At 38.2% G+C, this 14,275-nt stretch overlaps 1 protein-coding gene across 1 annotated transcript; it reads left to right on the top strand.

The window, feature by feature from the left end:
* The first annotated feature begins 12,418 nt into the window (after positions 1–12,418).
* LOC140036033 (serine/threonine/tyrosine-protein kinase HT1-like) lies at positions 12,419–13,621 on the top strand. The gene has a single exon (XM_072077306.1). It carries the CDS (start codon positions 12,505–12,507, stop codon positions 13,618–13,620), a length of 1,116 nt encoding a protein of 371 aa, XP_071933407.1. The 5' UTR covers positions 12,419–12,504; the 3' UTR covers position 13,621.
* Positions 13,622–14,275: the final 654 nt, after the last annotated feature.

The following is a 14,275-nucleotide window of genomic DNA, read 5'->3' as shown; positions in this document are numbered from 1 at the left end:
TGACAAAAAACCAGGATAAAGCATTGAGAAGAGACGTGGTAGAGCTAGGGAGTGTGGTCAGGACTTTTTCCAACAAAAATGATGGAATGGAACAGGCCATCAGGACAATGGAATTCAGACAGGATGCTACTAAAAAGTTACTCAAAGGATTGGATCAGAAGTATGAAGGAATGATGAACATGATGACTCAATTGATGGCCAAGGTCAGTGATCGTGAGAAGGAACTAGAAGGAAGTAGCAGCTCCAAGGGAGAGGATAGGCCAAACGAATCCAGGCTGGAAATGCAGAAGGAAACAGTCAGCAAGAGAGATACCATAACTAATGGAAGGCTGCCTAAAATGGATCTGCCAATTTTTTATGGTGAAAACCCAAGAGAATGGATCAGGAAGGCTAATAAATATTTCAAAATACACGAGATAGAGGAGAACATGAAAGCTGAGGTGGCTGAACTCTATTTCAGGGACAGAGCTGATATCTGGTTCCATGGAGTCTTCCATGGGAGAGAGACCATCTCCTGGTCAGAACTGTCTACTGCTCTGAGCATCAGATTTGGAGAAGGGAGTCCAGAGGAGGCCATTGAAGAATTCAACAAGTTGGTGCAGACTGGATCCGTGGCTGATTACCTTAAAAAATTTGAGATGCTTAAAACCCTGGTAATGCCATCCTTACCTCACTTGTCTGATTCATATTACAAGGCATGCTTCATGAGTGGACTGAGGGAGGAGATAGTTAATATGGTTAAGATGTCCAAACCTGAAACCTTGGCTGTTGCCATTGAAATGGCAAAACTCCAAGAGAAAAACCTCAAAGCTATTCAGAAAATGCAGAAGCCTGTCAGTACTAGCCTCAGTAACCAAAGAACCCCCAGTAAAACAACACCAAACCTCAGATGGAACCAAAACTATCCCAAACATACCAACAAAATCCATGACCAGAAAACAACCAACCAGAAACAATTCAAAAGAATATCACCCACAGAATTCAACCTGAGGAGGGAGAAGGGATTATGTTATAAATGTGCTGAACCTTATACCATGGGCCACGTATGCAAACAATCACATGTGCATTTCTTGCTAGTTGAGGAGACTGAGTCTATGGGGGAGGCTAAAGAGCCAGAGGAGGAGGTTTATTATGATTGCATTAATGGGGAGCCGGCAGATAAACACATAAAGGTATCTATCCATGCCTTAGCTGGGGAAACTGAACACAGGACTATAAAATTGAAAGGTCTGGTTAAGGGGAGAAAGGTCACTGCACTGATAGACAGTGGCAGTACCCACTGCTTTCTGGATGAGCAGCTGGCCAGAGAGTTAAAGCTAGGTACTCAGGGACCAAACTTAGTAGTTAATGTTGCCAATGGAGAAAAGGTGGATTCCAAGGGATTGGATAAACCTCTGCAGTGGGAAATGCAGGGTTACCAATTCCAACATGCCTTAAATACCTTAAGGTTAGGGGGCTGTGACATGATCCTTGGGGTGGATTGGTTGGCCAAACATAGTCCAATAGAGTTCAACTTTAGGGAACTAAATATGAAAATTCATCAGGGAAGACAAGAAGTTGTGCTGATGGGGGAAGGTATCAACACCAAACTGAAGGGACTCAAGGGAGGAAGATTGGCAAAGTGGCTGAGAAAGCAGACCTATGGGGTGGTTGCTCAACTGGTGGCAGTAGAAGAAGAAGGAAATGCAGGGCACCTGTCTACTGAAATCAGACAAGTACTAGATCAATACCAGGATGTCTTTGAGGAGCCCAAGGGAATGCCTCCAATCAGGGGCCATGAACACCAGATTGTCCTCAAAGAAGGAGCCAAGCCCTTTCAAGTAAGGCCATACAGGTGTCCCTATATCCAGAAGACAGAAATTGAAAGATTGGTAAAGGAGATGCTGGAACTAGGCATCATACAACCTAGCAGTAGCCCTTTTGCCTCACCAGTACTACTAGTTAAGAAGAAAGATGGAACATGGAGATTCTGTGCGGATTACAGGCAACTAAATGAGCTGACAGTAAAGAACAAGTTTCCTATGCTTCTGATTGAAGAATTGATAGACGAATTGCATGGAGCCAAGTTTTTCACTAAGATTGACCTGAGGGCAGGTTACTTTCAAATCAGAGTTAGGGAGGAGGACATTTCAAAAACAGCTTTCAGAACTCACCAAGGGCTCTATGAGTTCAAGGTTATGCCATTTGGCTTAACCAATGCCCCAGCAACCTTTCAAAGCTTGATGAACCAGGTCTTCCAAGAACAGATGAGGAAGCATGTGCTAGTGTTCTTTGATGACATCCTGGTCTACAGCTCAACACTAGAGGAGCATGTGAAGCATGTAAGGGAGGTGATGAGTATCTTAAGGCAGCACCAGCTATATGCTAAAATGAGCAAATGCTCCTTTGCTCAGCTGCAGGTAGAGTACTTGGGACATATAATAACAGCAGAAGGAGTTCAGGCTGATCCCAGGAAAATAGAATGCATGGAAAACTGGCCCAACCCAACCAATATAAAACAGCTGCGGAGATTTCTGGAATTGACAGGTTATTACAGAAGGTTTGTTAGAGGCTATGGTGCCACAGCAAGACCACTGACTGATCCGCTGAAGAAGGACAACTTTCACTGGAATGAGGACGCAGAACAGGCTTTCCAAAAACTAAAGAAGACCATGTGTAGCACCCTTGTTTTAGCAGTGCCTGATTTCACTCAACCATTCATAATTGAGACAGATGCTTGCTACTCTGGCATAGGAGCTGTACTCATGCAAAACAGGAGACCTATTTCCTACCTCAGTCAAGCTCTGGGACAAAAGAACATGGGACTATCAATCTATGAGAAGGAACTGCTAGCATTAGTAACTGCTGTAACCAGATGGAGACACTACCTAGAAGGACATCATTTCATCATACATACTGACCATCAGAGCTTAAAGTACTTACTGGATCAGAAGATTACTACCCCTCTCCAACAGAAATGGCTCACTAAGCTACTAGGATTGAGCTACGAGATTCACTACAAAAAAGGAAGAGATAACTTCGCTGCAGATGCATTATCTAGACAGGGCAGAGAAGAAGTGGGAGAGTGCACTGCCATTTCCTGTGCAGTACCTGTGTGGATCAAAGAAGTAATAGAGAGCTATAAAGGGGATGAGTGGGCTCAGAAGACCATATCCCTGGTGCTTCTGACTCCCACACTAGTTCCAGATTATTCCTACCAGGATGGCATCCTCAGATACAAGAAGAGACTAGCAATAGGAGGGCAAGGTGACACCAGGAAGAAACTCATTACTGCACTACATGACTCCCAACTAGGAGGTCATTCAGGTATCCAAGCCAGCTACCTGAGGGCCAAGCAACTGTTCTATTGGCCAGGAATGTACAGAGAGATCAAGAAGGCAGTTCTGGAGTGTGATACTTGTAGGAAGTGCAAGGATGAACATGTAGCCTACCCAGGATTGTTACAACCACTCCCCATCCCTCAACACTCCTAGAGCCATGTTACCATGAATTTTATTGAAGGATTACCACGGTCAGAAGGGAAGGATACCATAATGGTCGTAGTAGATAGATTCACCAAATACTCTCATTTCATCAGCTTGGCACACCCTTTTGATGCCCCTAAGGTGGCCAGACTTTTTATTGACTATATCAGTAAACTTCATGGGATTCCTCAAAGCATGCTCTCAGACAGGGACAAGATATTTGTTAGCCAATTCTGGGGGAGTTGTTCAGTATGATGGGGGCCAAGCTAAACTACAGCACCGCTTACTACCCTCAGACTGATGGCCAGACTGAGAGAGTAAATCAGGTGCTTGAAATGTGCCTCAGGTGTCTAACTCATGTGGAACCTAAGAGATGGAATCAGTGGTTATCCTTAGCAGAATGGTGGTACAACACCTCACACCACACAGCCATTCAAATGACTCCTTTTGAAGCATTATATGGATTCTCACCTCCACAACTGGCTCTAGGACCCTACCTGCAGTCCAGGGTAGATGCAGTAGGAGAATACATCAGGGAAAGGCAACATTTGGATAACATGTTGAAACAGAACCTGAAACAAGCTCGGGAAAGGATGAAGAAGTATGCCAATGAAAAGAGGAGTGATAGAGAGTTCAGTGTGGGTGATTGCGTGTACCTACGGCTACAACCTTATAGACAGAGTTCAGTGGCACTGAGGGGAAACACTAAGCTATGAGCAAGGTATTTCGGCCCATACCAGATACAGGAAAGGATTGGAGGGGTAGTGTACAGGCTGAATTTGCCAGAATCTTCAAGGGTCCACCCTGTCTTTCATGTATCTTTGCTCAAAAGGAAAGTGGGGAACAAGGTCACTCCTATCCTCCATTTACCAGAGATAAATGAGAAGGGTCACTGGAGAGTGAGCCAGAGGCAATTTTGGGCAGAAGAATGGTAAAAAAGAAGAATGCTGCTGTAACTCAGTGGCTGATCCACTAGTGGGGAACAGACCCTGCAGAAGCCACCTGGGCTGATGCTGAGGAGATCAAATCACAGTTTCCTACGTTTCAATCTTGAGGACAAGATTTGTAGTTAAGGGGGAGGTATTGTAATGAAACAAAAGGCCAGGAGGAAGGAAGGCGTGAAGTAAAACTAAAAGAAAACGTGATCAGGCGTGAAGTGGAATGGAGAAGACGTGAACTAACAAGGACGGTCATCAGCAGTGCACTAGGAGGACAAAGGCGTGAAAGCAAAAAAGGGAAAGGCGCGAGAGTAGCGAACTCTGGGTTCATGACATTCTTGCTGTTGGTTGCACCAGACATTCCAGAAGATTCCTTCTCACATGCACTACCGTTTCATTAGCAAGTGGGAGGAATTAGTTAGATTAGCTTTCTATAAAAAGGGGAGATCATGTAATTGCTAGGTATCAGATTATATTTTGAATTTTGTAATCAGAAAGGAGAATATCCTTTTTGTTTCTTCCCCAAGTTACTTCCTGCATTCTTCTTCCCCTTCTTCCCTTTCTCGCCATTTCCATTTCTGTACCTTTTGAAGTTTCTTCAATAAAAGTAAAGTTGATTTGCGAATTCAATCCAGCTTAAGTCCAGATTACGTTTTCAGTTTAATTCCAATTATCTCCATTCCAGCAACATTCTCCAGTTCTGTACCACAACATACTGCATTCTCTCTTTCCGCTACCTTCTCTCTCTTTCTCCTTCTGTCGTTCTTTTTGTTTTCTTTTTTTTTTCTCCCCTCTTCCCACAACGATGTTGCTCTATCACTTATCCACATGCTCTCTAACCTGGTACAAAAATTTTTTGGGGTCTGTATTCGGTTCTGCCAAGCCCATTGTCTTCTTCTCGCCCACGGAGCTGCCGTCTTAGCTGTTGGCTGCATCGGTCCAGATCCTGTGCCGTTTGTTCGGTTTTCCTCCTCCTTCGTCGAGAGCTTTCTTTTTCTTCTACCTTTCCAGTGAGTTCCGGACTTTTCTGTGAGTTTCCTCTGTTCTTTCCCCTTCCCCCCTACAGTTCGTATTTTTTTTTCCTTGTCTGGTGACGTGCAGCTTCATGTTTTTTTTCTCCTCAACCGCTGTTTTCTTACCGCCACGGAGGCACCATCTTCGCTGCTGGTTGCTGTTGTCCGGATCTTGTGACATTTGCCTGGTTCTCTTCCTCCTGCTTCGTTGTAAGCCTTCTTCTTCTTCCTGTCCAGTGTGATTCGGTCTTTGCTACAGGCTTCCTGTGTACCCCCCTTTTTTTTTCCTGGAGTTCGCTTGCTTTGTGCTTTGTCTGGTGAGGTACATTCTTGGTTTTAGTGCACTGTTCACTTAGCTTACTTCCGTTCTGGTTGCGTTGTGTTTGGGAGCCTTGTCTTTCCCTTGTATCCTTGTGCTGTGTTGGGTTCTCTGTGCTTACTGCCTCAAAAAAAGAGTATAGGCCGTTTCTGTGTCTTTGTCTCCCTTGTTTTCATCTGCTGTTTGTGGCTTGCTTTTCTTAATTAAAAAAAAATGACCCTGTTGTGTCTGCCTGGAGGTGTTGAGACTAGTTTGTCCTCCAAAAAACACCTCTATGTCTTCTGCCTAGAAGGGAATTTCGAGAGAGGCCTATTTCATATTTAAATTGATACTAAAACTTATTTAATTCAGAACTTTTTGCAATCAACGTGTTTAATAATAGAAATGTTTTTAATTTCGTTCGGTATGAAAAAAATTCTTACCGCTTAATCTATTAAGCACTGTTTGATTTGTGTAAAAAAATTTATGTAAACCTTTCGCACTGAATTTTTGAATTGACTATGCGTACTACCCCTCTCACCCATATAACACATTTTCGTGCATTTTTTGTTCTCCTTTTGTTTGGCACATATGCAAACGCGCACACACTCTAATCACGGTGTTATATGTACGAAAATCACAGTGCATTAAGTTTTATAATCTGTCATGCCACATTTTAGTTCAATCACAGTACTGGTTCTGAGTACCTTAATCTTGTACATAGGTTTAATTTTTATTGCTTACATGATAAGCTGTTATAAAAGTGAAGTATGGAACAGCCCAACAGTATGCAAATTTTAGTTCGATCATCGAGCACTGGTTCTGACTTCTGAATACCTTCAGCTTTAATTTTGCACTTTTATTCTAGAACTAAAAGTAGTTTTCTTTTTTTGCACTTTAATCCTTCTGCTTTGGTTGCTTTTATTCTGTAATTAGTGCGTTTTGGTAAGCTTGACGAACCGACCCTTCTGGCTAATCTTGATATTTGCCCTTTTACATCTTTTTCGACATTTAGTTGATGGCTGTGCCTCTATAATTGAGTCATTGGTTTCCCTTTTTTTTCCCCTTTTTTTTATACGAGTAGTTATTTTGTTTCTGAGTTGATATTTTGACATACTAACTCGTCTTTTGGTTGACTGATTTGTAATAGATATGATGGGAGTTGTTTTATATGCTTTACCAGTGAGAAAGGCACTTTTAGATGGTGTTTCTATTATTGCTAGAGATTGTGTTGTTGATCAAAGGTGATTCCCTCCGTGTTGCTTTTGTTGCCTCCGGTATTTTTTGAGATTGTTGACACCTTGTTGTTTATATTTGTTGCTATAGTAAGAAGCCTGTTCTACTGACATTGTTCCGTGATTTTTGAGGCTGAAGTGGGATGGACCAAAGTAGATGATATGTGGTCTGCTTAGTCCAATCCAATTATTATTGGTATTAGACTTGGAGTGAATCCCTGATAATTGTGAGATCTGTTTCTATGTATATTCATGGTTCCTTAGTTAATTAATTTGTTTAGGCTATTGTGTTAATGGTCACTGTGCTATCTTTTTCTTGGTACTTTTCCCTTCTGGACTTTAAATCACGGATTGTTTGCTAAGTCATAGCAAGCAAGAATGTTATATTGATTTTCTGAAAGGTGATATTTTTATTAGGCATTTCTGATGGAAGGTTAACCTCCTTCCTTCCTTTGACTGTATTCTTGAATTTTTTTTCCTCGTCCCGGGAAAAGAAAATTTTTTTTGGGTAGAAGAAAGTGCCAACATTTTCTTGCTTAATATTGCATTAAATAGTGCGATCCAGGCTTGAAGTTGCATGTACCAAATTGTGAATTCAATGGTTGGTTGATAAGCATTAATTCATTAATCTCCAAGGAAAAAACATCAAGGATATGGATAGAATTGAAACTCTTATTCAGACATTGCTTGGGATTGCTTTGAGGCCCGTGAGATTCCCCGCTATGTTTTTGTTTCTTTCTTTATTTGCTAATCAATTTAATAATGCCAATTTCATCAATTAAACAATTTAAGAAAAGGTTCAATTAGCCACCCTAGCAATCAAAAGAATTATTTCCTCTAGGAAAAAACAGAAGTGACCTTAAAATTAGCAAAGCAGCAAAGGATGCATGTTAAAGGCCTTCCAAAAAAACATCCGGTAAAAGTTATGATCCAAAAGTATAAAATAATCATTCATCCCATCACTCCAAAAATTTGGTTTTCTCCAACTCCTAGCTGCTTCACGGTCATGCTCAAATTTGTACGACTCCAAAACCTTCATTATAAGACCAAAATAGAAGGAAATTAAAAAAGAATCCGCACAAGGCTGGCTGTCAAATACATGCAAAATAAATATGGTCCTAAATATATAGGCATTTGGTTCATTTATTATTTCCAGCTATTAATCTTGAGCTTTAAATGAATAAGCATTTTTCTCATTTAGTATTCCCAGCTGTTAAACATAAACTGGGCATACAAGTTTTTATCTCTATCGCGCAGAGCGCGGTTTATACCTCCTAGTAATAAAGAATAGATTTCTCTCTGTGGATGTAGGCTCAATGGTGGAGCCGAATCACATTAAATATTGTCTATCGTTTATTTTTCATACTTGTGGCTTATTTGACATTAAATTGTTGTGCACTTAATATCTCAATAGTTGTTTATTCCGCACTTGGATCCTAACATTTTCTAAGTTCCCGTTTGGGAATGCCACAATTTTGTTACTCGTGTCATAAAATAAAGCATAATTTAATGATCAAAATAAGAATTAAATTTTGTGATGGATCAATTATTTACAACAATGTAGTGCATAGTGATGCCATGAAAGAATTGTAACAAGTAAGGGAAATATGAAAAAATAAAAAAGAGAAGTAAAAGAAAAAAATAAAAACAAACATATAATATGAGAGTGATTTCATGCTTAAGCATAAATTAGGTGGTAATTTGAGCATACAATTCTTTAAGGTGCAAAGTGCAAATTGGGTTATAGTTCATAAAGGTGAATTACCATTGCTAGCTTAAAGGTCCGTGTATCAATTCATGAAACCATTGTCTTTGAGTTTTAGTTCAAAGAGAAAAGAACTTCCGAAGGCAAAGTGATCTTGGAACCCGAAGTTACGAGTTCTTACTAGTTAGTGCAATTAACCATTCTCATAAGTTCCAGTTCAAATCAATTTGCCCTTAGAATGTAAATATGAATAGACTTAGGTAGGATGTAAATTGATCGTATTATGGAGTAAAAAATTATAAAAGGTCTATTTTGTCCTCAATTTATTTGAAAGGGAACTTGTGAGACCCATGATCTTAAGCCTTTAATAGTAACCAACCAGTGACTTAAGGCCCAAGCATCAAAGGCATCGGAAAGCCAGCCCATTCACAACCCAATTACACTGAAACTATTTCTTGAATCTTGAGTGCATATTTTGATTTTGGAGGTCCGACCAATGTAAACTCTTTCGAAATATTGGACAAGAATCCAATACAATTGTATTTTGTACAGTTTCATCTAGCCATTGTACATGTTCAAAGTTTTGGCGTACAAATACATCATAATAATATATAATAAATATTATATATATATATATCAATTTTATTTCAAATGTAATACTATAATGTAATTGTACATCAAGTAATATAAAAAGTACAACAATCAAACTAAACCGTACGAAACTCTAAGTGCAATGAGTCCTCTCTCCGAAATGCTATACAAAATCTTTATTGAACAACACAAGGAAAGTGGAGTCCGAGAGAAATACAATTTGTTGTATGTTTTTTCGGATTAGGATGACCAAAGAAATCTTGTCATCGATTAGCATCTCGATTTCTTATAACTTGCAAATTTCCTTAATTAATGCAAAACTTTAGCCTAGTCATTACATCCAAATCCTGATTAGACCAGCAGAAAGCAATGTATGAATGTGACCTTAAGACTCGTACCTGCGTTTAACAACTGCAGTATTCGTTCATATCAACATAAATCAGGGGGTTTATCTCAGGTTGCACCTCCTTAATTTTTAAAAAATTGTAAAATAGGCTATAAATTTTAGATTTTTAGTATTTTTCCTCTCTTGCCCCTCTGAATTTTGATAATATTCCTTTTAATCCTGCAACTCCCCCTCGAAGGTGTTAAAACTTTTTACAATTGCTCTTACCATTTCTAATGACAACGTAAAACAAAATATATTACAAAATGCTACTTTTTTTTCATTTTAATGTTTTCTAAATGTCCAATAACACAAATTACAAGCAAAACGAACATTCTTTTGACAGTGCAATTCTATGTATATTATTAGTCTAGTTTATATACTAGATCTTTACATCTTGTAGTCTTATGCACATTTTAAAATTCTATGCAATTTTATAAAATAACATGACATGATAACTGTTGTAAATGGTTAATCACAAGCAGTAAATAACTTTTTTTAAAAAAAATTGTAGTATTAAGTAAATTGATTGGTATACTTATATCAAATTTTTAGTTATACTAAAAATTTCTAAACTAACACATTTTAAGCTAATATTAATGTTGCATCCCCTAAACAAAGGTCCTGACTCCTCTATTGCATAGAGGAAATTACCATTGATCACTTAAAGGTATTGACACCATTTTATGAAACCGTTGTCTTTGAATTCTAATTCAAAGAGAAAAGTAGAAGGCAAAGTGGTATTAGAGCCAAAGTTATGGATTCTTACTAGTTAGTGCAATTAATCATTAGATCAAGAGCCTCACAAGTTTCAATTCAAATAAGTAGAGGCACGGTGTAATAGAATTCGGTAGAGTGTAAATTGATAATACTGTAGTGTAACAAAAAATTAGTAAAAGGACTATTTTATCCTTAACTGCTTTAAAATGGAACTCATGGGGTCGGTGACCCTTAATCCTCTAACGGCACCGAACCCACGACTTGAGGCCCAGTTGTAAATAGCATCGGACCGATCCATTTACACCGCAGGAGGGGCTAATGGGGCTGGCAGGTCCCCCAGGGCAGAGGTATACTCCCCGCCTCATCCCCCCTCCGCCACCCGTTTAAGAAAAATAAAGATATATATATGTACATAATTATATATATAATATTTAATTTAATTAGTTATAAATTTATAATAATGATATTACTAATTATATGTATCATTTAATGTATATTAGTATATGTTAGATAATTGATGTTATCAATTATACTACTAATTATACATGTGTATTAATAAAAATTATTAATTATTTATACTAAATTTATTAACACATTTATATTAAATTCCTAACTACACTTAACACAATAATCCTTTTTTTCTAAAAAAAACACAATAATAATTTAGTGATTGTATTTGTATCAAAAGTGAAAACTTAATTATTTTAGTTATATTTGTTTTATCATATTGAATTGTATTCAAATAGCTTTTGTTTAATTATTTTTATGAGTTTCAATTGTGAAATTACAATGAATAATAACTTGGTGATGTGTTGATATTTTAGTACTTGATTATTTGTTAAAATTTAATTAATAAAATTATATAACAAAATTTTTTTAACCCCACGATGCCCATGCGAGGGAAGCCAGAGGCAAGAGAACGGGCGGGGGTAGGGGGAATTAATAAGCAACGGGGCGGCGGCCCGCCCCATTGCCACCTTAAAGTACACTAAGGGTCTGTTTGATAACATACAGAAGTGCTGAAACTAAATCTTTTCAGACATTCAGATGTTCTGAGTGTTTGATAAATGAAAATCTATCTGCTGAATTTATTAAGCAGTGCTAAACTTGTGTGTATTTTTTTCAGCACAAATCTGATAAGAATCAATAAAATTACTTCAACTACTTTATCTTATCTACCAAATCTATCCTTACTTGTTAATTATGTTCAAAATTCTTATCTAATTAAACAACTTGATATTCTCTATCTAACGGTTTTCTGTTTCTCTTTTCTTCCTTTTTAATGACTTTCACATCTTTTCCCTACTTCTCATATAATATATTTCACCTTTTATATTAATTTGATTTAAAAATAAATATTGTCATTTTCATACCTAATAATTTTAAGTTAATTAAATCATAGGTTCTATTTCTTTTTTGAATGAAAAGATATAAGGGCTAAATTGTCAAATTAAACTTATTAAGCATTCAGTTATAAATATTTATGAAACAGGATAAATAACTTAGTATTAAAATTCAGACATTTATATATTTCTTTTCACTACTTAAAATCCAGCAAATTAATTGTTTCAGTATTCAGATTCAGTTTTATCAAATGGAACCTAAAATTGTTTCCTAATTATCAATTTTACATTTGGAGGTCCAAAAAACGTAAACTCTATCGAATTACTATACAGAATCTTTGTTGAACTACAAGAGGAAGATGGAGTCCTAGAAAAACTGTGTTTGTTGTACACTAAAACTGTTTCCCAAATGATTTGGAGGTCCACCAAACGTAAAGTCCATCGAATTAGTGTACAGAATCTTTCTTTAACTACAAGAGGAAGATGGAGTCCTACAAAAACTGAGTTTGTTGTATGGTTTTTGGATAAGCAAGACGAAAGAATCTTGCGATGGATAGGCATCTGAAATATCCTACTACTTACAACTTTCCTTAATTAATGCAAGATTTAGCCTTGTAATTATATTCCAATCCTAATCAGACGAGAAGAAAGCAAAATATATAAATGTGACCTTAAGACTCATTCTGCCTTTACAATTGCAGCATTCGTTCATATCGACAGAAATCAGAGGGTTTCTTGAAGAGGTATTCTATTCCAATACAGAATTCGCCGCAGTGGAGACAAAAGATTCAACCTTTACGCACTTGTCATCAATGAAGATCGAGGTAGAAAACATCAAGAGCAAAAGGACTTCTCCTGCCTTAACCAAATTTTTTGGGCACGTTAGATCAAGAAAGATGGCATCTTCCGAAACAGTGGAGGATGATGATCGCTGGCACGAGCAGGTAGACCTTTCCAAGTTGCTTCTTGGGCCGAAGCTTGGTGAAGGGACGCATGGAAAAATTTACCGTGGCAATTACAATGATGAGTCTGTTGCTGTAAAAGTAAGCAAAGTTCCAGATGATCCTGATTGCGATGGAAAAAGGGATTTACATGGTACAGTAGAGAAGAAGTTCAATCAAGAATCTGCTCTCTTGCTTCGTCTCCACCACCCGAATGTTTTGAAGTTCGTAGGGGTTTGGAGACAGCCACCTGTTTTTGGGATCATCACTGAATATCTATCAGGGGGTTCCTTGAGGTCGTACCTGAACAAGATTGAGCACCAACATAAATCTGTTCCCTTGCCTACAGTAGTCAGTATGGCCTTGGATATTGCTCGTGGGATGGCGTACATTCACTCGCAAGGCATTGTTCACAGGGATCTCAAGCCAGATAACGTACTAATCAGCGAAGATTTCCATCTGAAAATTGCTGATTTTGGTGATGCTTGTGAGGAAGCTCACTGCCATCTTCTTGCTGATCGCACGGGAACTCTTCGGTGGATGGCCCCTGAGATGATGAAGCAGAAGAAATCCTACAACAGGAAGATTGATGTGTATAGTTTTGGACTAATGTTATGCGAGATGATTGCTGGAACAATTCCATTCGAAGGCATGGCACCAGAAGCAGTCGTTTTTGGCGTGCTAAACAAAGATCTGCGACCTACAGTACCTCAGCGTTGTCCTCCTGCAATGAGAGAACTAATTGTGCAGTGCTGGTCCTCCAATCCTGGGAAGAGGCCAGAATTTTGGCAGATTGTCAAAGTTTTGGAGAAGTTTGAAACTTCACTGGCTTCTGAAGGATCCTTGAATAATTTGGTCCTAAATCTCACTTCTCAGCATGATAAGAAGAGGCTGCTTCTCCATTGGATCCAAAAGCTTGATCCCATTCGTCACTCGGATAAATTGATCAACACTGCCTATAATAGGAGGCCGATAATGGTTTCTTGATAATTGCATATTGTAAATTCAGTTAGATTCTATTGTAAATTAGATTCTTTTTTAAATTGTAGCTTGCTGTCTCTATGTTTTAGGCCGCAGGCAGTGAGATGAATTGTTATGTAACCTTGCTTTTGTCATCAATAATATACGACAGGACTTTTTCAACTGTAAGTCTGTAACTACAAATTTCTCTGCAATTCGGTAATCAAACAATTATCCTACTAATTGGTCATTTTTTGCAAGTGTGTATGTCCAACGTAGATATTTCAAAAGAAAATTTATCAATTAGTGTGTCTAAACTCTGAAGTGTTACGTTATCAAACAAATTGCAGAACCTCCTTGACTCAAAGCAAATCCAATCAATTGTAGTATGTATTTATATCAGACATGAAAAGGTGAGTGGATTTCTCAAAAGATCTTAACGTGTATTCTATACACATATTGCACATGTTAGTTAGACTTGTTCGGTCTTACCGACTACGAAAGTTGAGTTCTGGACTCTAGATGGATGTTGATCAGCAAAGCTGAAAATAGTGCTTCCTCCTGTGAATAAGACTAAGCTCTCAAAGTCATAAATTTGTGCAGCAGTAGTGGGGAACGAATCATCTGTATTTGAAATAACTGTCCTCCCGTCAGTTTCCAACATGTTCACAATTTGATTCAT

This window comes from Coffea arabica, chromosome 2c (genome assembly GCF_036785885.1).
Source record: "Coffea arabica cultivar ET-39 chromosome 2c, Coffea Arabica ET-39 HiFi, whole genome shotgun sequence".
NCBI classification, from domain to species: Eukaryota; Viridiplantae; Streptophyta; class Magnoliopsida; order Gentianales; family Rubiaceae; genus Coffea; species Coffea arabica.
The sequence above is the reverse complement of the archived record's forward strand: the minus strand, read 5'-3'. Positions and strand labels throughout refer to the sequence as shown.